General features: G+C 44.6%; 1 protein-coding gene across 1 annotated transcript in view; it reads right to left on the bottom strand.

Annotated features, from left to right (window-relative positions):
- COL26A1 (collagen type XXVI alpha 1 chain) overlaps positions 1-25,099 on the bottom strand; it is a gene marked incomplete at its 5' end in the record, with an annotated part of 168,374 nt that overhangs the window by 117,153 nt on the left and 26,122 nt on the right. Inside the window, 1 exon segment of the mRNA XM_082776346.1 lies at positions 17,911-18,014. Within this exon segment, the coding sequence (XP_082632472.1) occupies positions 17,911-18,014 (104 nt within the window).

The raw sequence follows: 25,099 nt of genomic DNA, 5'->3' as shown, positions 1-25,099 counted from the left end.
TATATAAATACAGCCAAACAAAAACAAGTCTTGATGTGATTCCGAGAAGCAGAAAAGCAAAGAGACCCCAGGCAAATTGAGACTTTCTGATCGCAAACATCAGGCCAGGACAGGAAAGTTCCAGAAGAGATCTGACATTTAGGGAAGGTAGGGAGGTTGACTTGATCACTGTGTGTGCGTGCTATCCAAAAGACAGGCAAGTGGGAGTGCCCTGAGGCTTATGGCTCGTCCACCTAAGCTTGTAGATGCCAAAGAAGTCTCTCCTTTGCAGCAAACGGGGACACATCATGTTAACGAGATGCACACATGTACACCCCCTTGGAAACCAGAGTGTTGCTGCATGCACTGAAAACAGGGTAAAACTGGTCTTCGATATACATCTAAACCTGTCTCTATGGCAGCACGCAGAGAACAAGCTCTATACCACCAACCGCCACCTCTGCTCGCCGAGCATTAGAAATCATCTCCAGAGAGCTGCAGTGCAGACAGCTTCCAGGAAATGAACTAATGTGATTATGGGAGAAGAAAGATCGTGAGAGGCCCAGGTACGATAACAGAGATCCAGACACAGCTACCGGCCTGAAGCAGAAGCCTTACCCTCAGGGGGACGCGCAGATGGCGGAGCAGCTCCCTGGGGAGAGTGAGGTGTGCTTCAAGCAAGAGCAGGCATAGGATTTGGACCTGTGAGCAAAATCCCCAACTGCTATCTACGTGGAGAGAGAAAAGAATCTCTAGACAGCAGCCTGCCATAATGGAGATGACTGACACGGCTTACCAAGAGAACTTGAGCCCAAAGACCAGTTAAAAAGGAAGAATGCTCTTGCCAAATTCCTTCACTTGAGGACTGTGTAATTAGGCCAGGAAAAGCACAACAGAATATGCTACAGAGAATAGTCCTGTACTGGCTGCTTAGCCCAACAGGCCTCTTCCATCTCCAGAGTCTGCATTTCATAGCAGGTGCCCAAAGGGTATAGATTACACCAAGTGGTAAGCCAGCAATTCCAATCCCATCATGAAATTAAGCGCAGGCCAAGTGTGGGGAAATATATATTAAAATTTAAGCTAATAGACTAAGCTAAGCCTTTTTTAACATGGGAAGACTCCCCGTGAAGTCACTGGAATTCTGCCCAAATAACTGACGGTGGACGGGACATGGGACTTCTGCACGTGCTTTCCTGTGCAGCACCTGCAAGAGCCATCCCCTGGGCTTGCAAGGCCTTAGCCCCCAGCTAAGGATTGCCCAGAACATCTTATCTACACTCCACCATTCACGTGCAGAGCTCGTGATACTCTAAACAGAAGTTCAACTTGCATAACCAAATAGGCAAGTCTGCTGTAAATACAGCCCAACTTATTCTTAAATACAAGGCCCAGGCAATGCTACCAGTGACATCAGTTGCTGAGGCTAGAAACAGTGAATACTTCTGCAAATCAACTATCTGGGCACCACAGTGGAGTTCCTCTCTTTCCTCCACCACCCCATAAAACAAATCTATCCAAAATAGGGAGCTTGATTTTGAAAAGGCTGCCATATATCACCCCTTGTGTGACCTTGGCTGAGTCATGACTGGACCCACGAGTCTTCCTCTCTAGTTCTCTGCTCTAGGTAGATGGCTACACTGCTTCCCCCGAGACCCAGAGAGGCAGAAATAGGAAATGAAATGGAGAACAGGGAGGAAATTCCATCTCCCAACACAAAAAAATTAAGAGGCAGTCACAGAATTCTCCTGGTAAGAGGTAAAGAAATACGTATGCAAGAGTGAAGGCTAGAGACACAGAAATATCTTGTTAAATTTTTACAGTTTAACCACTGAACAAGCTACTTTCTCTCCATAATTTATACCTGAATTGTGTGTCTAGACATGACATCATTTTAAGGTATGCCTTGTGTTCTGTGGTAAGTTTACAATAACCAGAACTTATAATTGCCGTGGTTCAGGTCAGCAAAAGAGGAAAAAATATCCAAAGCCCCTTCTAAGCAGCTGTTCCTGGTAATCATTTTAGTCTGTTGTTTTCTGTCAAGAAGACAAGGCCTATCAAATGCTAAAAGCCAACGTTAAACCAACTCCCCTTCCTAAAAGTGACGAATACCATAGATAATCTTCAATTCTCAGGCAGCTTTATTTGGTATGGTTCGTATTAAAAGAGCGAAGGACAGCCAGATAAGCAAGGGCAATATAAACATCTACTGCCTGCCTAGGGAGATGGATGGCTCCAGGCACACCAGACCCTGCTGTATGCCCACAGGATAAACCAGTCATTTCAACGCAGGGAAATAAGTCGGGGGGTCTCAGGTGGGATAACGACAAATACCGGCGCAATCTCACTACTGAGACACAAATCCTGAGGCTACGAGGGCTGGAACCACAGCACAGCTTACACGGATCAGCAGCGAGCCCCACGGTGATAAGGGCTGCTGGCCAAGGGACTCGAGTCACATGAGGAGCTGCAATCACTGCCCTGGAGAGAGTGGCCTGAAGCGTCCTATATTGCATCAGTAAAGTGGAATTTAAACAGTAGAATGCAGGGAAAACAGCCTAACCTGAATGCTAAATGTCATTTTGGTCCTGGTTTTATTTATTTTTTAAACTGTCATAGTAAGCACAGACATGCTAGGTGTCAGAGCCTGCCAAGGAGGAGCAGGAGCCAGAATCAGAGCACTCAGGATGCTGTCACATCCAAGGCAGCCCAAAGGTCCTAACGAGATGAGAAAAATGAAGCATCATGCACCTGTAGATGCGGGGTGTCCAATAAGTGGAACTCAGTCCAGAATATGCATCTCAAAACATACAAGTATGGCACATATGATTTTTTGTTTGTTTTTGAAAACACAAACATGAATATTCATAAGAGTGAAAGATGCATGAAGGTTACAACACACCATTCCTTTCCCTGTTATCTCAATGATAAGACAAATTATAGCCCTGGAGGTATCAAAATAAGGTCAAAGATTTAGCTCTTCTAAGACCCACTCAGGAACAGGGAAACTCTTCAGCTAATAGCAAACAGGAGAGAGCTTGTGGTACTGTACTAACAGGACTAAATAAGAGGTTGATTACAGTACCCAGACTGAAGATAGCTTCTACTCAGCTAGCTCATGCAAATGCAGAGCTATCACATCCCTGCCTGGATCAATCTATGTGGATCTGATGCCAGGTCACACAAGAATCTGTGCCAGAGCAAGGCACGTGGCTCCCATGGTCCAGGCACCTTTTAAGTCATCTGCACAGCATGGACTCACACCTGGACCTACAAACCCCATACACCATCGCAACATGAGGCACGTGCAGAGCAAGGAGTAGCCCACACCGTGCCACGCTGCTTAGGGCCATGGCAAGAGCTGGAGAGCAAAGGAAAATATTGACAGGCACTGGTAATGGCTGCCCTGAGATACCTGATGCTCTTGAGCAGTGCTGAAAAGGAGAAAGCAGCCATGGCTTTTCAGAGATAGATAAGTAGAGAACAGTGGTGAGAACACCATTGCTCACAGGATTCCAAGCGAGCAGGCACATCCCCGCCCAAATGGTGCAGCTGACCCATTAAATCCTTCCTGTCCCAACCTGAGTGTACATTAGGGTCTACAGGTGGCTTATAATGAAAATCTGAAGTCAGCAGGGCTGTTCTGGCTCCAGTTTTTGTTAAAGATGTTGAACATCAGCCCAGGTTTGGTCAATAGGTTACACAGGTTTTCAAATCATTTCAGCTTGCAGTGACCAAAGGCTGACTTAACTTTACCAGAGTGTATTCACGTTGACAGTTCCACAAGCTGCCATAAAAAGCCAGGTAAAGATCTGAGCTTCTGCCGATTTGAAATTTAAGGAATAAGCAAGATACAAAACCACATGGATCGAAAGAGAGATACTCACTCACTCCAGGATCATCACAACTCCAAGGCTGAAGGATTGATCATCTTCTTTTGATACACTTCAGGAGAGTGGTCTTCTTCCTCTTATCAGCTTTCAGTGAGTTAGAAGAGTGAAACTTACTTTAACTCTTTCTCTCATGCTTAAATCAACAAAGTTCAAAGCTTACAGACAGGCTTCTAGCACAAATCATATTCCGCAACCAAGTTTCATATTCCAGAGTTGACACTATTCACATTTGTCCAGGTCTGGGAGACCAGTGCTGAATGTCAAGGGGCACTCATTTTGGAAGAAAATCTGCCACTGCACATTAAGAGACATCTAAATCTTCATTCAGATTACCCTTTACATGCATGAAGGATCTTGTTACTTACACAGTTCCGTAAAGACCGTAGACTTTTAAGGTTATCTTCCTAGTTACTACCGCTAGTAGGCATCCTGCTTCCCTAGGACAAGCACAGGGCAAGAATAATACCTCTTCACATACACATCAAACTATGTATGAACTACTCACATGGTAAGAAGAATGGTTTATTTTCCTGTGTAGCTAATAAAAAGCTGCTGTCTTGCTGTATGAGTGCTATTAAAAAAAAAAACAAGAATCTTGGTGCTTATGTTAGACAAACCAATATCCACCCTCTCCATCTCACCCAGTCGAGATGCAGTAGACATAACTTATTTATGTTTCCACAAGGACTACCCAGCACACAGTGAAAGGACCACGTTCAAGGCATCTCTGTGAAACCACAGTGGGAGATGCACTTAGCAGATAACAGAACTGGAGCTTGCTGGAAAAGCCACTGTTTGCTTAATCACTTGAGGGTAAGTTTGAAAAGATCAAATAAGCCAAGTTTAGGACTAGCTTGTTCCCCCTATATAATGGGCTGTAATGTTTTACAGTGCAAAGCCCTGCAGCAATACAACTAGCTGCAGCGTTTGGAGCCATCGCTACACAAGCGGTGGGAGCCATATGGATTTAACGACTCTCACCACCAGTAAAGAGAAAACCAGAACCTTGGTTGTTTAAGCACGAACCTACACTATTTAAGTTAAAAAACAACACTGGCTGACAACAGCAACAGGTTTGTATCTGTCACCCAAACTGGCCACTGGAGAAGTACTAATTAATCAAGATACTTCCCAATTTCCATCAGCATCCCACTGGTACCACAGCAGTTTCTACAGCTTGGGCTGTAGACACACTTTTGCAGGAGAACAAGGCCTGCCACCTCTGACAGAAGCTCTGGCACTTGACCTAGGAAGCCACATTTGGCACCATCACTGGCAGCAGGAAACAGCCCAGTTAAGATCCCATTGCCATGAGCAGGCTGGCCAGGATCAGCATTCCCCAAGGTTTGTAAAACGAAGGACTACCCAGTAATCAGCAAAGGCCCCTGCACTTTCTGTAGAGGATACCCATGAAGGACAGCTTGGCTATTACTGCCACAGAAGTTTCCATTTACAAACAAAAAGCCACTGAATTTTAAATCCTCAGTTACTGGCTCTGTATTCTTCTTTTCTGCTTGTGTCTATATGAATACATTCCTCGTTACATTTACAGGAAAAGAAAAAAAAAATCAGGAATTTCTTCAACCTTCCCTTGGTATCTCCACAACCAGGTAAAGACTAGGACCTCTTCAAGCCCCATATTTCTTCTAATCCTGCTGAGTTTCTCAGCATTGCTCTCCAGATGAATGCCAGTCAGTGCCGTGGGCAATCCCGCACCCTGCTCATTACCGTAATGCTCTTCTGTCAGATCTGCCTTCGGTAGAGGCAGCAGCCACCCGTGGCATTGGGTGAACAACAAGTAAAAGTCACGAGCATAATTAATTTTTGCATTATTCATTTGATGGTACTAGCAACGAGAAAACCGCAAGTGTTATAAGAATTTTTCCTGTCAAGAATGAACACATGTAAGATGTGGTTGCATCTGTAGTATGACCCTGATGTTGCCTTTCCTATAGGCTGCACCCATTGCTACGCATCTTGAAACATCTGTGCCTTTCCAGTGACTGATTATCCAGAGACACGCAACAGTGCTCGGTATCTGTAAGAGGCCGGGGACTGAACCCTGACTTTATTACAGAAAAGAGCTGGAGCAAGCTGCTTGCCAAAAATCCAAACTGTAGCCAACAAGTCCCTCCAGGCTCACTTGGAAAGGTCTTGTAACCTCATTGCCGTATGCCTGCTGGGCTCAAAATGAAATGCAAACTTGCATGTTACTTGTGGATTTGGATGCATTATCCAAAGAGACAAATCAGGAGGCCGGGCAAGAAGCATGTTATTAAGAGTCCAGAAAAAAAAAAAAAAGAAATTACCACAGTCTTTAATGAACTTCATCATATGGGATTTTTGCAATGCCATTCCTTAATGTCTTTCCTGCTCTGGTGTTGAGGAACCAAGTATGACCTTTCCAAACAGGGGTTTTACACATTCAAGCATTCTGATGAAGTCCTTTAAATGATGTTTGAAAACTAGTTTTAGGGTATGTAGAAGCAGAGCTGATGTCTTCAGAAAGTTCAGCAGCAAGCTCTACCCAGCCTTCACTTACTCTGGAGTTTTCATTTATTTAAAAACTGCAAAGTTTCAGCAAACACATACAACAAGTACTCTTTGTGCTGCAGTGACGACCAGGATGTCCAGCAATGCTACGCTCATTAGGGAACTGATTAAATGTTTCCTACTGTTCATAATCATGTGCATGCAGTCATTAGAACAAGTCTATGCCTACTTCTTGTCCAGTTTTTGGGGAGAAAAAAAAAAAAAAAAGACAAAAGTTAATATAATTGGTAGCCAGGAAGGGCTACTTCTAAGTAAGCTGATTTGTTCTGATGCTATTTTTAGTTTCATATGTGATATGCCCCTACCAATGCCTCTAGCTGGTAATTAAAGCTACCCAGTTATTTAACAGTATGGCACCTTCAAACATTAACTAGGAAGGGCATACTCCTTTCCTAACCAAATACTTTCCTTTACAAATGCAACAGGCCTCTTGCAGTATTTATAGTGCAACACCAATTAGGACCAACTTTCTAACTAATTGAGCGTTCACAAGGCTGGAGTTATTGTAAGCGCTGAAACCTGACCCCTCTGAGGAACGCTGACATGTGCAGATACCCCTGGTCCATAGCATACCTAACATTTTAAATGCTGTGTGTCAGGTGGCTTCGTGGATGCCTTAGTTGTAAGCGTTACATGTAGTCAGAGTACTTGTAGCACCAGGCTCCAGCATGGCATTTCTTCTCTCGAGTTGACAGCAGAGCTTTATTTCACCTTCTTCTACAGCTGGGATCCTGCTGTCTTCCAAGTCTCCATCCATTCAGAATTTGTGATTCCTGCCTTTGTGACTGTCCTTGACTGAATCTCACTGTATGGATTTTTGCTCAACTCCAGCTTATGATCAAGGTTTGACTGCGCATTTTAATCCTAGTCTACTGCATATTCCTGGTACTGCTCAGCCTGTAACACACAGAACTGATTAGAGGTTCTCTCCATTCCTCACACCAACTTTTAAATGAAATATCAAACCACACCGGACTGAGAACAGTCCCATTTGACACCTCCACCCAAACTGACACAGTCTGAACTGTTACCAATTACACTGCAGTTTCTTCTGAGTGAGCTGTGTATATTGAAGTCACTCCATCCAACACACATTCCCGTAGCTTCCCAGATGGAGCTGCACTAGCTTTGCTGCTTTTATGCTGCTAACTAGCTCACAGAGAGAAGACATTACCTTGGAATGACATGCAATGAGCAAGCTTTTGTCTCACACTTTTTAGTAGTAAATTGAAATTCAAGTCTACTAGAAGTTATTCTTCAGATGGACATCTTTGGTTCCCCTTTCATTAACAAGGTCTTGAGCAAAGAGTACAGCCTGGGATTCAGCAACATGGGACGGCGATGCCTACCTCTTGCTTTCACTTCAAAGTCTTACAGAAAAGATAAAATCATGCAACCCCAAATTTTTCTGGCAAATTCATCTCTGTTCCTATTCCTGGGCTTGCAATCCCATTTCCAGCTGCAAGTCCCACTTCTGCAAGCGAATTTCCACTGTTCATGAACTTTGTCATAAGGTGCTACATGTGCAGCCTTTATGTGAGGTGACACCTGGTGAAACTTCTCACTCATCACACATACCACTGCAGATAAAACAAGATGCTCCAGGCTGCTGGAAGGAGCTACAAGGTCCTGGCTTCTAAATGGGTCTGCCTGCCTCCTTGTTCAGCCAGACCCCCAGTTCATTAACTTTTCCAACAAAAGGCCATCTTTCATTATGACTTTTGCGACTGAGGAGCCAAATACAAAACCTCCTGTGGCTGACATGTTACAGTTTTAGCTTGTAGGACTGGCAGAACAGAATCTTGATTTTTTCCCCTGAATCCCCACTAAATGACAGCAGTATATCCTCTCCAGCAATGTGTAGAGATGTATTTGTAAAAACATATTTCAAGGCACCAGACACCTATACGTTGTAGCTTTTAATCATCACTGTTAGGTGATACCTAAAACTCCAAGCAAACCACTAGGTCAAAATGCTTCTCTCGCTGTCAGGTCTTACACCTTGGTAGTGCAGAACACCAGCTTAACACATGCCCAGAACCGCAGCAGGAAGGCAGAAATGCTGGGCAGGTCCACGGAGTTCAACCTCTTGGAGAGAGCACCAGATCGGATGCGTGCTGTCACACAAAACTTGCTGCAACGTCCCTGTTTAGAAGAGCTCTTAAAACTATAAGCTCTACTGCAGAAACACAGCGCTTAGCCCCTATATACATCTCTTTCAGAAGGTAATTCCTTCCCAATTACCACAGCACACTCACAAGTCTCCTGTACCAGGCCTGATGCAATCATCAACCTCTTGGATTAGGTTTCTAAGGCATACACACAATATATCCCTTTCTCTCAAGTTGCAGATAGTACAGCTTTGAGGATGGGGCAGAAAGTAATACCTGATTCATCTTCTGAGGACTCTCAGAAGAAAATAATTTTCAGCATGGCTCCCTTTGAGAAAGAGTGAATCTGGTAGACGGCCAAATTGTGTTCAGGAGCTCCCAATGTCCTTTGAGAGCTACCCCCGGAAAAAGATATATTTTATTTATATCTGTCAATGAAACAAGTGGCTCAACTGAAACCAGAAGAGCAGAAGTATCAGCTTCTCAAGGGACTACAATACAGGTGGCCCACCAACAGAAAACATGTCCTAAACCAGAAACTTCACCATGCCATTCGGTTCAAAGAGTTAAACAATCAGAGGCATGAAAAAGGGAAAAAAAAAAAAAAAAAGAAAGAAAAAAAAAAAAAACACACTTTAAAAACTAGTTTCAAATATTTAACTTGCATTACAAAAACATGGTGTTGCTTGCATAGCAAAGCATCCCAAAATACCTGCAACAATTCAGGTCCCCTTTAAATGTCTTCTGCCTGAAGGTTTGTGTGGATGAGGCTAAACCTGCTCAGGTGCCACACTTGCACACACTCACCAGTATCTCGATGTTTTCAAACAACTGAGAACTGAAAATAGTTACCACAGAAAAGACACAAACGCTATTGTACCGATTGCTTTAATTCATTTAGTGAAAAACCTACTTTAAAAAAAAAAAAAAAAAAAAGAATCCCTAAGGTAGAAACAGCAAGATCCCCAAAGACCAGCTCCAGTCCAGCTTGCTTAAGGCTTTCTGCTCTGTAGTGCAACACCTGTACCCTTCTGACCATTTACACATGCGAACCGCTCGCATTGCCAACGGCTTTGTTTAAAGTTACTAGAAAACATGAAAAGAGTACATTGGCCTTGAGAGGACACAGTGGATGATCTAATATGTCCCATCCATCTGCCGTCTGTGGAATCCTGGCAACGAAGCCCCCTCTTGTCTCGAGGAATTTCCCTTACTCTCATGTCTTTAACCTCAGCAGCATGAGATACTCCTCCGTCACTCACACACAGTGACAGCTCAATATTAGAACAGCTTTGCAGAGGAATCCAAAAACTCTGGTGCAAAACATGTTCTCATTTGTCCTGCAGTATTTGACAAGACAGAAGTAAGAGATGGCAGCACGACACTGAACACAGTCACACCTAGAGGTGAAGCTTACATACAGGGATAAAAAACAGGACCATTCCCCTCATCTCCCCCTTAATCTCACATGCAGGGTAACGAGAGGTAAGTGAGTTACTGGACTTGTAAGAAAAGAGATGGCACTCTGCATGTCAGGCGTTACTTGGCCCCTCAAGTATTCTCTTGGAAGAAATCCAACAAGTGCTTCCTCAAGGAGCCATCCCATTCAACACTCTGACAGCAGCATTAAGTCCACACATTTCATAACTATTCTCTTGAAAAGCAGTGGGGAGGGAGCTGTAATTTCTTAAGTGTTTAATTTTTGAGTGCAACACAAACCAGCTGGTTAAATGGGCAAAAGTTGTGGAAAGTCACTGAAAGAAGATCCTGTTCTTTGTTGCCACCCCTTCCAACTGTAGGCACTTCATATTGACGGCCTAAGCCTCATTTCCCATTCCTGATAAAAACAAACATGTTATTGCAGCAGCAAAGAAGCTCAGATACTGTTTCAGCGGGTGGTTTTAATTCTCCTTCATTGTTATCTACTTTTTACTTGAAAGGCATCAAAACAAACAGTGGACACCAATTAGGAACCATTCCTCTCTTTTAGCACTTCCATATGCGACGGGTAGCGTGGTGTGTGCTACAAAAACCGCTGCTGTAAACACACCCCACCCTTCCTCCACCACCTCGGACAGGAATTTCTGCAACCGAGAGAAACAGGGTGGAGATTCGGGGGGATAATGTTTTTATGATTTTTGTACTCACCACATTCACGGGACTGACAGCATTACACGTCATGGCCTCCTCTTTTCCAAAAGGAGGACAACACTGGCAGCAACATCGTGAACTTCCCAGCACGCTCCACATCAGTCCAAAGTCTCCTTGTCCTGGACAGAAGTGATGGCTTAGCTAAGTCCCACAGCCTTCTGGCTTTTTTCACCTGGCTCTGAACAATAGCAAAAACCTGCTCTGTTTACACAAAAATGCTCATCCTTCCTCTATTAATGAGCCAATGACATCAACACATCCCACTGGAGGGAGATGGGAAGGAAGGCAGGTTGCAAGAAGTAACAGCCATCAGAAGATGTCTCCAGATTTGGGTACTGGCAGTCAAAGGACCCAGCCCTTACACAGAGCCCACCACCTGCAGAAGCGGCAAATATGCCAGGTGGGACATCTCCCCAAGCTCTCAATGCCCTCGTTAGCATGCTCATACGTTTTAAACCTCAGACTTCTCCAAAACGGCAGGAGCACGTTTTGCACAACACTTACATTAGGATAACCTCTATAGACTGGTCTCCAAGGCAGATAGATCATCCTGAAATCTGTGGCTTATGAAGATGGAATATTTAAAAAGAAAATGGAAAAGAAAAAAGGAACATCTCCTGGAGAAAGTACTGTATCCTAAAACACATAGGATTGAAGAAGGAAATTACAATGAAGACAACACTATCCAGACCTTGCATGGACTCTTCAGAAATCAGGCCTCAAGTTTCATTCCTAAGTAATTCAAAAGCTTATCCAGGTATAAAAGTTACAATGGGTAACTGATCAACTAGAGATGTGTTTATGACTGTTTATACAAATCTAACTACATTTCTTAAAGGATTTTAAGTCCACTATCACTGAATCTTTGGTCACAAAAAACAAACGAAAAAAAACATACAGGACCCAAAGTCTCCATGCTTCTGCTCTGCTGGCTGTTCAAATTGCTCCAGTCAGGAAGTCCTAAACTTTCTCCCACTGCACCCACCTGTCCCTAGAGAACAAGCCTATTAGTCATACCTGCACCCACGGGCAAGCAGAAGTTGGTAAAGAAGCCCCACATGCTTGTCTCTTTTTAGACAAAAATTAGCTGAAACCTGCCAGCACAGTGAGAAAGGATCCAGGCAGGGAAGAGAGAGCCTCGCAGCCTGGTCCCATACTAGCCCTATCCATGGTAGGGTTACGTTCACTCCTGATTAGAAGTAGAAGAAATGAATAGGAAACCATTAGGTATAAATAGATGTCTGTCATTTGTGAGTTAAGAAATACATAGTGCTAAGAGGAACAGAAAATATCCGTCATGTTTGAGAAAGCAAGCAAATAACTTATCAAACTAAAAAAAATAATAAAAAGATTCTTTCCACACCACAGTAATTTGATGGGAGCTAAAAAATGGGACAACGCAACAGTATGGCATACAGCTTTTCTAATTATGTTAAAATAACATCTGTAGATATTTAGCACTCCAAATATTTTGACATTAGGTGCTGAATAAAATTCTCCCCATTCAGATTAAAAAGGTCCAAAAAACATTAAACGACTCAGATGCTGGAATGCAGTGTCAATGTCTTTGGAAATCTGTCAGGGATTTTATTTTATTTTATTTTTGACTGTATATCGAAAGAGAAGATGAACATTTAGAAATTGTTTAAGTAGTCACACAGCACTGATGCCAGAAAGCTCTCTCAGCAGGCTGCATATTCTTCCAACTGTGACCACACACTCCAGGAACTCCTCAGAAAATTTGATCAAGGGTGACACATGTTCTGCCTGCAGCCAGAGGTTGCTGCATGGTCAGCAGGCATGGGAGTGGATCAGAATCGGGTGACACACTGCACAGCCAGGAGACTTCTGGTGGCCCTTCTGCATTATACTGAAGAGGAAGCCAGGAACACAAGCATCTGGAGGTATATTATATGGAGGAGTAGGAAATATATGCTATTGAGGAAAATATTAGTAGATATTATCCAGCCCCAGTGTACCGTAGGTACGCAAATACCATTCCTCAGAAAGCCACCTTGATGCATCAGCAATTCCATCAAGGATGATCAACGTGTTTTGATGTTTTTTTCCACAAAAAAAATATTTGAAGATAAGTCTACAGAGTTAGTTACCACATTTTACTACCTACTTACCTCTTTATTAATTAGATCATTATTAGGAAGTGCAGGTTGAATGTAGTCAGAACATTCACAGAGCAAACATAGCTAACAAACATCAAACTTCCAAATGAAAAGGTATTTCCAGAAGTAGGTTTACTACAAGGAAACACATTTTTCTCTCATATTGAGACCTTTCTTTCAGACACATTTCACTAAAGAAATTAAAGCCATTCTCCACCAGAGAACTACACACGTGCAAGGATACGTGCTAGATCCAGACTTGAAAGGAAGCAGCCTCAGTTTGCAATGCATTTGCAGCATTAACTGCCCTGCTAACCAGATAGCACTATGCTATCTGGAAGATTTCCCCATTCAAATAAAGTTTTTGCTTTATGGCAGCAATAGACAGACTCCGTCACTTCCAAATGGTGGTGGCTACAACCAAGAGGGAGAAACAGGAAGGAACTGATGTACTGGAACAGACAAAACTCACAAGCTCAGCTCCTGAACAGAACTACGGTGATGGTCAGTGTTACTCCACAGTCACCATGTTGTGCTTTCACAGACTGACAGGTCTGTGTTTAACAGTCCACAGGGAGCAAACTAAGACCTGAGTAATGAGGTCCCACCAACGCTGCACTCAATGTTAAAATTAAAGACCTAAAAGTTTGAAAGCCCATGAAAGTGCTCTAGAAGCTTTAAGTCTCACAGTCTCATCAAATTTTGTTATAACTGCGTTTGCTAGCCTAAGATTTTCCCAGCAGTTTTGTTCCACATTTCTCCTCCTGAATCCAAAAAACTTTCTGAACAGGCAGCAGAAGGATTTTGTGCTCTCTCATACCAAGAGGAAAGGTCCTATTTTCTTATGCTGCTTTGAAAACTGTAAGCCCATGGGAAATTAACAGGTTTGGAAAATATCAGGATAAGATACAAACAATAGTTTTAATTAAAAAGTAGATTAAGAAATCCAAGAACTGGAAGAGGTGTGGGAGGGAGTAAATTCTCAAATTAAAACATTACTTGAACAAGACTGCTCAAATTTCCTATCCTCCTTGTATTCCTATGGTGTTTTACCAAAAAAAGAAAAATAAAACACCACATACTGAACCCACAAACAAAAAAGAAACATCAAAATAAAAGCTTGGAGTCCTAATGGAATCACTTTAGAGGTGCCAAGGTTAGTCTGGAGCTGCTTCTTGCCCAAATAGCTAAGCTGTCTCCCATCAATCTACTTCTGGGGTAAATAGGATACTGGCTACTATCCCAAACTCAAGCAATGCAAACAATCAAGAAAGAAATCTATGAGATATTCATAAAGTAAAATAAGATATTGCCTAGCTGGAGAGCTCTAAGGCTTTGCTGAGCCCCTGAACTTCTTAGGGACACTTTTCCTCTCCCAAGAGATTACACTTGCCTTTGAACTTTCAGCCATATAGAAAAAAGGCTGAGTTGAAATGTCAGCATCATCTTGGATTCAAATCAATCAGCTTGATGCATGATTGCAATAGCTAAACCACTTCACCTCTGCACTGCCCTCGTCCATATGTTCTTTATATCAGCAGTCAGCAGACTGGGTGGCTCAGTGGATTCATTTCCTGTCCTAGGCTTGGGCTCCAGTTTAAACAAAACAAAACAAAAAAAAGGAAAACTGAAAAATAAAAATTAGCATCTACTGACAGTTAAATTCACCAGGCTTGTTTGCATCAAGTCTTTCTCTGTCCAAGACAGTTGAAATAAACCCTTCAGAAAGTCCTGGTACAAGCGATGAGTTAGTCAAAACTAGCTGGTCACAGCTCTACAAAAACAGCAAAAGAACTAGAAACCTTTCAGATGTTGACATACCCTTGGGTGAGAAGGCAGCAGCAAAGGGACAGGGGGAGAGCCCTGAACAATGTTGGCTTTAAAAAGAAAGCAGATTACCAAGGTGGGGATGGCTGCTTCTAAATTAATAGCCCACTGAGCAGCAAAATCTCCACCCACTCTCAGGGCTGGGCTTCCTCCAGATGATGCTCTTCTTCAGCTCCAGTGCAAGAGTTAAATTCCCAAGATAATGTAAATCTAAACAATGTGCAACCTTCAGCATTAACATAGGTGCCTGCCAGCTGGTGACAGCTAAGTGGTTACTTTCTCGAGCTAAACTTATTAGCTAAGGGTCAGGACACTTTGTAGTACTCAAATTGCATTTAACAGCTTACTCTATTGGCATGCAGTCTGTTACCAGGGAAGGAGAGATTTCTTATTGTGGGTGTGTTACAGCAAACCAGTCACATCAGGAGTCTGCCATCATCTGGGGCTGGCCATCCCCACTGTACTGTCATGTTTGGAAATATCTGCACTACAGCGTTTGAGTGATTGCAAGTTCTTTGACTGTTTCCTTGCTTTGTCCTCCCACCACCTTATCTTCCTCCATAAAATGCTAAATGAAGTAAAACAAAGAAAAAGGGCAATGAAGGCCTCCTAAAAAGACAGCTAGTAAAAATAATCCATCTTCCAGATAGGCTACAGTGGCTCCCCCAAAGACACTGTTACAAAACAGGACAAAAAAGGATGAAGCATCAGCCCCGCTCCCTGGCGATTAAAGCAGCAGGCAATGGCTGGGATGCCTCAAGCTGCAAAAGGCACCGCCAGTCCAAAGGGACCCCATAGCTGTGCCCACGCACATACAGCTCCCCAAACTACTCTGTGCTTGATCAGTCCGTTATCTCCTGGCTTAAGCTGCCCTGTTCACAAAGATGCAACCTTTCTACTTCAGAGAGCATTGGAAAAGCAAAAGTCTCCTTTCTGTCTCTGGAAATAGGCGGCATCTCGACGCAGAAGTGCAAAGCCATTGTGGTTGCCATTCTGTTGACAGTGGAGACAGTGGCTGTCAGAAAATCAAAGCATTTGCTACACAGCAAGAACACAAGTCAAAAATAATGAAGGCCCAATCTGCCTTTAATCGTATCTACCTCACAACAACTTCAAAAGCTCCAGCTGCACAAATGAAATATTGAGATGAAATCTAATTGATACCCAAAACGTGACAATATTTTGAGACTCTACCCCGCTAATTTGCTGCAGCTTCACAATTGCACTGTTCTTGTATTGTTTGTCTAGCTCTGGTTTTTGTCTGCTGTTTGCAGTAAGACCCACACTGATGTAAGCACCCTACCCTCTCACCATTCACAGTGGGAGAGAGTGCAGAAAGGAACGAGTACAAAATGCTTTGCAACAGGTTGCCAAATGTACCAACTAGTACTGCCAAAAGGCCCTAAAGAAGTCTTTTCATCCTCTTCTACTTACAGTTCCAGGTGACACTACCATTAAGGACTTGTATAAGGATCAAGTTAAGTACTTTGATTTTAAAACTGCTGCCTCTGGACATCCACTAGAATCAATATTGCTGCTAGAAAGTAAAGTGGCACAGCTCTGCTCTACTAGAAAGGACTCTTTTTTCTTTCTTTCAATAATATGGGACTGTCAGTAGCTCCAGATGTTTTATGGAGGGGTAAAAGTAAAAAATAAAAGCTAAAAAAGAGCTCCTACATGAAAGTGCGAGCTTGCTACTGGCTTTCTGCTTGCACTCCGCAGCCCGTATCTGAGCCCAAATGCACAGTTCCACCTTGAAAGCCGGCCGTGTAAAATTGTCACCTCGTTCCACAGCCCTGCTCCTGCGAGATCACTGCTGCCTTTCTCAAACAAGCTTATGTTGGCTTTTTATTTCCACTGAACTCTGCTGAGACAGATCTGGCACAGCGGGAGGGAGCTGGATTCTCTCCTTTACACCGGCAGCACCACTGCGCTGTAATCGCTCACACCTGTCCAAACCCACAGGCAGGACTGGGCTGCACACACGGGCTTCTCGGGTCCCTGGTCAGGTCCTCGGGCAGGCTAAGCCCCGGCTACCTGGGGAATAACAATTCTGCCCCCATCCTCAGCATCCCTCTCCCCTGCCGCGACAGGTAAAAAGCCAAGCTGAACGCAGTGAGTTCTTTCCCAAGCTCACTTCTTTCAGCAGTGTGAAATGTTGAATTTCAGCTAAAACACAAAGCTCTCCCCTGCACACTTCAATTTAGGGCAACTCTGCCACACCTTAGACTTCTCTTGAGCTTCTGGGAAGCTATTGTTTCCTCAACAGCCTGAAGGGAGCTGCTGTCTGTAACCATCTTTGCAACTGTAACAAGACAACTTCCTACTTGGAGATTTGCCTGAATTGTGTGATGAGCACAATGAAAATAAGCTGTAGCTACAAGCTGCAGTCTTAAGAGATGTTCGGTGCTCCCGGTGACCCCTCGCCAGCCAGCAGAGGCTGGCAGCAGGGACCTGATGCAAACAAGCAGAAAACCTCAAGCCTGTTTCTCTCCCATCCATAAACCATGAGCGGAGACTCAGCTGATGCTTTGTGCCTACAAATGAATTTTGGTGGAGAAGCAGACCTTGTTTCTAAGTCCCAGAAGCAACAGTTAAAGCAGAGAACAGCAGGAAGGAAAATATAAAAACATGCCCTTTTTATGCATCATGATGAAAGAGGGAAAAGATTTTCCCTTCTAGCTCTGGAAAGAGCCCTGTGTTTTCTTCTATGTGAAGGAACAGGCACCAAACCCAAAACTGTGTTTTATATCCACTGTGCAACCTGAACGTTGTACCAAAAAGGCAGGGAGAGGGTGAGAAGAAGGAGGTGCCTCGTTTAATTCAGTCCTCTGGAAACACATATTGTGTCTGGACCTTACAAGCATAAATCTTACAGGCAGCCATTCGAGGACCAGCTTTCGTCAGCTACAGCAACTGATGGTGATGACAGCGGACATGGAAAAGACACAACACTGACACGGTGAAGGCACATTTCCTGAAGTGGGGACACCAAATACAGACACATCTATAAGGAGGGCACCCCTGAGTATCCATTTCTTTATTTCTCTTCTTCAGGCTGATTTGCAAGCATTTAGCGTGGACTAATTTCCAAGATTGCCCTTTGGACCTTGTGTGCAAGCCCTCAGATAACGATGAGGAGTGAAGAGAATAGGCAATTTGCTCCTGTGTTTGAGAGGCACGAAGCAAATGAACAAACCCAGCTCAACCCATATTGTCGATCCACATGTGCCCCTTTGTGCTCTGTAAGAGCGGATGCGTTGCTGGATGACTTACCCTCTTCGCAGTTGCTCCCCGTGAAGCCAGGACAGCACCTCCACTCCAGCGTGGTCACAGTTCGGTAGGACATTTTGTACGTGGGCCTGATAAGAGTCCTGTAACTAACACAAGCAAGCAGTCAGTAGGATGCACTTTTCCACCAAGTCACAGCACATCTTCCTTCCCAGAACATCCTCACACCCAGTCACCCCCAGCTGCATGGAAGGAAAAAAAAAGACACTTAAACTAACAGAACAAGTGTTTACCACAGCGTGGATCTGATTCTCCAGCCCTTATTTTTCTCCTTAAACCTCATACTCTTGGCCCTTCTTCTCACCTCTCCCCCAGGTAACACCAGTGTGCTTTATGGTGCTCTCATCACTAGGAAGTTCTTTCAAGTAGCAGAGATGACGACTCATTTCCCTTGCTCTATCTCCATGTGGATTCTCTGATGTTTAGCCTTTCTTTGCTAAGTACTCAGAGTTTCCAAGACATTATCTCCACAAAAATTGCATAAATCTCTGTCAAATGTCTTCCTTTCTCCCGCCCTTGCCACTTAGACCTGGGGTCTACTAACACACCTGCATGCCACATCACACCACAGCACTACACCAGCGATCTGCACGCAGCCTTTTCCCAGTTAGCTAACCCATGTCTCTGTTTTCTCTATCTGAAATAGGGTCACACTCTTCCTCAGCACAGCCGAGGTTCTGCAGGACACCTTCTGCTCTGCGGACAGCACACAGCATCCTCGGGGTTCCTTTTAAAGCCATGCCCCACTGGAAACCAGAAGGCTGTCTGCAGACACGAGCAGATCATTGCAAGGCACCAGCCTTGCCTTCTGGAGTCAATGCAAGACTGACAGTCGCATAAGATCCAGCTTTTGTTTTAAAACACTGGCCCTTCAAAGCTGACAAATCGGAGTTTTTCCCACACGCAGCCAGACAAGTCACTGCTGCTATTCATGCAGTTGAAAGAAAGCACAGAAGTTGTACTCTACAAGTTCCCCTCAAAATTCCTACTCGTACTTAACGGCCAAAGGAATTTGGCAGGCACAGGGAGAGGCTGAAGCACTGGGATTACGGCGCTGCAGCCTGCAGCTTTCTGCTTCTCTCTCAAGGCTGGGCAGACGCAAGCCCTGAGCCTCCAGGTCTCCACAGGGAAGAGCATCCCCAAGCAGCACCAAGAGCCTCCGGGTACACGGTCACAGCCTGCCCTGCCTACAGCTCTGCCCCAGCCCAGCTGTGTAAAAGGCCAAGACAGGGCTAGATGTCTCATGAACCTAACCTAAACACCTCAGGGAAGCGCAGCAGGCACGTGTACATCCAAGACAGCACAGCAGTGACAGCAGTGCTGTTAATCTGAAGAGCAGTAACATGCACTTACCAGGAGAGGCTGCCCATGTATGGCTTGGAAAACAGGCAGCATCTCACTCGTGGGTAACAGGCTTTGGGGAACTCGTTTCTCAGGAAGCTGTGGCTGATTATTTATGCCAGCTGCCAAACACAGAAACCAACTTCTCCCACTGCCACTGGATAAGAGGATCTGCACGAGCTTCTTCCTGAGCACGCAGCCGCCTGCGCTGGGAACAGCATTGCCCAGGGATGGGAGAGCAATGCTGTCTCCCTTGAACGTCTTGTCTTCACCCTCCAAGTTGCCAAGAAGCACACCAGTTACTGCTAATTCCAGCAACTGTGATCCAGGCACTTGTCTAATAAGGGCTGGACAGAGCCAGCTCATTCCACCTAGCACTTCTCATATCCGCATTCAGTGGCATTCAGGAGTCTGCAGCCACAAGCAACCCCGAGGACTTGGCACCGTGTTGGTGTAGGTGGTGTGTTTTGCTTTTGTTTGGGTTTTGCTTTTAAAACAGAAGGACCTAAGTCACAGAGGCTTGAAATCTCTTTCTGAGCATCTCTCAGAACAGCTCTGGCAAACTTCAGGAGCTGAACCCAAGTCTCCCAACTCCCAGTCTTGGAGTTGGACTTGAGACATCTTTCCACACTTAAGCCCCGAACCATCAGTCAGAAGTTCATGACTTTGTCACTAACACCACAGTTGGATTTGACCTTGAGATGAAAGTCTCCAGTCCTGTTACCAGTGTCTGGAGCCAGCCAGTCTCCAACCACACCGTGATTTTAAAACCATGTTTCTGCCAACACCAAGATGTTAAAGCTCTCTCAAACTTCATTATGAAGTGTGGAGAGTAGCTTGAGCCAGACTGGAATCTTGGCAGCAGTACTGTGATGGGGAAGTAGCTGTAGTTTTAATCCTCAAACGAGAGAGGACTTCTCAGGGCATGACAAACTTAGAGCTCAAGCATCACAGCCTACCACCCACCCTGAATTTCCTGGAAGAGTCCTGCTGTTTGCAGCTCTGTTCAGCATTGTGCAAGTCAGGCACGTGAAGGAGTCCCAGCTTGCTACCTCCACTTTGCTTTCACGTTGCTCTCCTCTTCAGAGCATCATTTTGTGACATGGCACCAAGGTCTGCTACGACAATCTCAGCACATCACACCATGGATATTTCTAGCTGCTGTTTGAGGAGGGGAGTAAAGAAAACTCCTCTAACAAAGCATAACCTGTGCTTCTGATAACCAAAGTATTCCTTTCACATTCATGTTGCTCTTGCACTCAAAGGAGAGGAAAAGCCATGCAAAAAGAAAAGAGGGTGCCTTTGAAAGATAAGCCTCAGAATGAAAATGTGTGGAAAACATAATGGGTAGGAAAGGGGGCTGGTAGTGGAATAGGAAAGCCTTGCCCTTGGATGCCACCTGGGCCACAAACACTGGCACAGAAATACTGCAAAACCATGGTAAGAGAGGAGGTTAGGACAAGCTACGACCTGCACTTCTTTTGTTCCCAGGTAGCTGAAGGGCATGCTCAGCACATGCAGTCCCGTTCAGCAGAAGACCTCTAAGCACAGAGAAGCGAGCTACCAAGACCTGCAAGAAACACCACTGCAAGAACACACATCATTTACCAGCACTCTTGCTGAGGCTCACAGCCAGATCCCAGGGATCAGGGCAGCACGGGAAGAGGAACCCAAAAATCTCAACCAGCAGCCATCATTGTTACTAGATCAGAAAGGATTGGGAAAGCCAGGACTCCAAGCGTCTACCTTCCCCTGCAACTATTCCCATGGCAATGAGGTATCAACCCAGTAGATCCAACCCTGTCTGTGGTTATATAGCTATCATCTTTGGAGCACTGAAAATCCTTCCAAGTTAAAAACTAACTAAATAAATAAGTGCTAACTCTGCATTAAAATATCAGAACAAAAAACTTTTGGTAATTCTCCTAATATCTGGGGCACATGGCCTGATTTATGGACATGCCAAAAAACTTGAAACGCCTTGTGGAAAATCAGCACGTTCTGAAGTCGCACTTCCAATTTGTCAGGCTGCGCGCTCATATCCTGAAATGCTTGGCTGCCCGGGAGAGATGGGAGATTGGGAAGGGTTGGGCAAGTGTTGACATAGAAAAGAGTATCCTGTGGGTACATCCCTGCAACATATCCAAGGAATCCATTTCCCCAAGAAGCTATTAAGAACACATCCGATTCCCAACACCATCCCACTCCAGGCAGACCATGATAACTACCCCCTAAACAACTACCCCCTAAAGCCCACCAGGCACTGGTTACACCAGGTAGCTTCTCTACAGATCACCCATAGGATACCTTCACCCCAAACCAGAGCCACAGCAGACACGGGGCGGGGAGTGCCTTTATCATCATCTTGGTACTTACAAGCATGGCAGAGACTACTACGCTCTGAATTTTTTGTTCCCTGCAGCCCTGCCAGCCTTCCCAGCACAAAGCCTGTAGATCCCCAGGTAAGAACATAACCAGGGTTTCAAATATGCTCCTTCAGACACCAGACAAAAACCTAAACCTGCAGCTGCAGGACTGCTGGAGGCCATTGCACATGCCCAGCCTTTGCCAAAGGGGAGGAAGGGAACTTGTTTTCAGTTTGCTCTTTTCTGGTTTGCAGAACTTATCAACAGCCTAAAACCCAGAAAATTGGCACCTATATGCCTCCCATCTCATGCTAGGCAAAGCATTGAGCCTGTAGCAATTAAGCCTTCAAAAGCAGAGCAGACTGAAATGGATGATTCTGCAGAATTCCTTCTTTATTATTCAGCAAACTAGCTTGTAAAATACCCCAAGGAGCAGAAATGTGCTCAGTTTAAATAAAAGTTTAAACTTTTTTTAAACTACATCCAAAAATATGGAACAGCAAGAACGATCCAGGCAAGACATATAGCCTGCTTACATTAAAAATACCGTCAAAAGCACATACCTGTGATAAGCCACACCACATAGAATGCCAAGGGGTGAAAAAGATGCAATGGCCGGCAGTCAGCAAGGCACTGCAGCTCATGGGGATTGTCTTTACTGCAAGAACACTCTCCCCTTCCACATCTGCCCACCTCTGAGCAATGTTCAAAGACGACTGGTAAGAAACTTGTTTGAGGTTTCAATGTTTGAGGTTTCAATGGCTCTTGCTGAAGCATGGGAGCCAGGTAAGACCATCCCTGTACAAGCCAGCTATGGGTTTCCAGAAAAGTGTCCAGATTCTCTGAAGCCAGACAGTGCTACAGAGAGTGGATGCTCAAAGGCTAGAGTGAAATGGAGCTATATGACCACTAAGCACAGCAAAAAAATAGATAAAAACCTCACACAGCCTTGCTGGGAACAATCATTCTTCTAGGATGAATCAAGTAAGAGAGGAGTCAGAATATCCTACCATAAACTGAAGAAGCAGGCTTCTAGATTTGATATATGGATTTTCATAGCAACAGTTTGAAGAGGTAAATTTTTGCCTTCCAAAGGTAGTGCATGAGCTGTCAGGCTGTTCTCACATGCTCTTAACTCCAGAGATACTGTTTTATTGTCCACAATAGTCACACACACAGGCTCTAAACAAAATTGGGCTCATATTGCCCCATCAGGGCAAGAAATTGTACTGCTCTCAAAGTCATAAGCCATAGTAAGGCAAAGGAAACACTAACTCATAATACATTCTCATCTCTCAGGAGAGGTAACATCACTTGACCAAAGGCACAGGAAGACATAAAACCTCTTGCAACTAAACACAGGTCTTAAATCCGTGCCTAGTCTATGAAACCATCATTCTCCATGAGCCTCAGGGAGGGCTGAGTCCCAGGTATGGTAGAATTGTGCGTTAGCCTCCAGGTGCTGCAACAGAATGACTGCTCAGAAGAAGGGTCACCATTCGGGTGCCTGGGTTTACCGGCAGCTGGGTGCAACCATGAAGGCGGACTCCCAGTGATTAGGTTGCCACTGAAACACCAAGCAAGAGACTTTATCCCTTCCTTCAGACAGATGACTAGCATGCAACTTTTCTAAGTACATTAGGAGCTTCAGCCAGACTGCTGGAAAGCTGCCTGTTCGCTTCGTAGTGTGACAAAGCAAAGGCATATCCTACGGCATGCAGAAGCTGAAGCCTTCACAACACAAATGGAGAGAGTTCAAGAGCAGAAATCTGCTGAAGGAAAGCCTCCAGCCAAGACCACTCCAAAGCAACTCAGCACCCAAGCTAAATAAAGAGTCTGGGGTGGAGGGCAAGAAGAGAGCAGCTCATCCCATCCCAGCCAAGATGATGACACTCCTGCAAAAGCAGCACAGCTGCCAGCTTCCCAAGAGCAAGTGAACAGACAGCGAGGACATCGCGCAACCAAAGCTGCTGGGCTGGGGATCTCACAGATACTCCCCTGTCAAATGCCTGACCCTCAGCGGCAGTTTGTGCAATGAGGAAAAGAAACATAGCACGAATGAATGGGAGACAGGAAATTGACTAAATCCGTGTCTGGCCACGCTGATGTCTGCTTGTAAGCAGCGTCTCTCTACCAGAGAGCCCCTCTCAGCTGTCACCGCGCAGTTGAGAGATGCCTTTTTTTTTGGCTGGCGTCCCTTTTGCTAGTGAGCAGCCTGATAACGGGTGCTGGCAGAATGAAGGCTCTCCCTGATACGGTTGACTCCCTGCAAACAAGGAGATGAAAACAGTTTATTTCAAGTCACAGCTGGGAAAAATACTATAAAGCCAAAAATAATGCCAATAGCTTACTGACAATTTGCTGTGCTCACAATCAAGCATAACACCACGTGAATCTGCCTGTGCATCCCCTTCAAGCACAGGCACCAGAAATCTTGCTGATAGAAGAACAGAAGGGCCAGAAGATCATTAAGTCTGTCCTTCAGGCAAAAGGGAAACTTATCTTTATAGTACCTGAGCGACCACAGGGACATAGAGAGCGAGATCACATTAGCCATAGACAGACTTTGAGTAAGCCTGACACACCCCAAAGACCAGACTTGCAGAAAACTGAAGCCACAGAGGTGCTGATACAGAGTAGGAAAGGAGGAAACAAGTTATTTGATGGGAACAAAGCATTGGTTGGGTAAAGTACTCTTGCTGGAGCTGTCTTCTAGTGCAGATACATGCAAGTTTATGGCAGCACTGAGAACTGTAAATAAAATAGAGAAGTTCCTTCATATTACAGGAACAAACTTGAGGACTGGTGAGCTACAGAAGGCAATAGGTAATAGGTTTAGTGACACATTTTTTGGTTCCCTACCCGTGAAGCACGTGCAGGTTTCCTCCTGAGGTTTGGGAAGCGTGAGGACAGGACACTATCACATTTGATACCATTTACTGCTTTCCTCTGTTGAATGTATCTGAGAATATCCTTGGTACCAGGAATTGAAGCATTCTGGAATTCAATCCTGCGGTACCAGTATTAGATGAAACATGAGCACGGGTGACCTTTGCCATTAGAGGCTAAAGGCACATGGTGGCTAAGTGGACAGCCCACAACTGTTATGCCACTTCTCTCATTCTTTTTTGGGGAAAGAGTTGGTTTGAAACACAAAAAGAGGCAGTATTTGCCCTGACTGCAGTGCCAATACTCACAGATGCTTTTGCCCTGCACAACAGACTCATCAAAGGAAAGAAAAAAGTGAAAAAAGACTCCTAAAAGCAGGGCAGCAGTGTCACCCAAAGCTTTCAGACATGTGAAGGTAGCTTCTGGGATTTGGTTCTTTGTTTTGAAAAACTAAGTACAGAATGACTCTCAAGCCCAGTAGTTACTGCAGAAACTGACACAGGACACCTGAGTTTAATTTTCTGTTCTGAGGAGTATTCTGTTCATCTTCAGTGTGAGCTTTCAGAGACTTCTGCTAG

This window comes from Aythya marila (assembly GCF_965140915.1).
Source record: "Aythya marila genome assembly, chromosome: 20".
Lineage (NCBI taxonomy): Eukaryota > Metazoa > Chordata > Aves > Anseriformes > Anatidae > Aythya > Aythya marila.
This window is presented reverse-complemented; position numbering and strand designations above follow the sequence as displayed.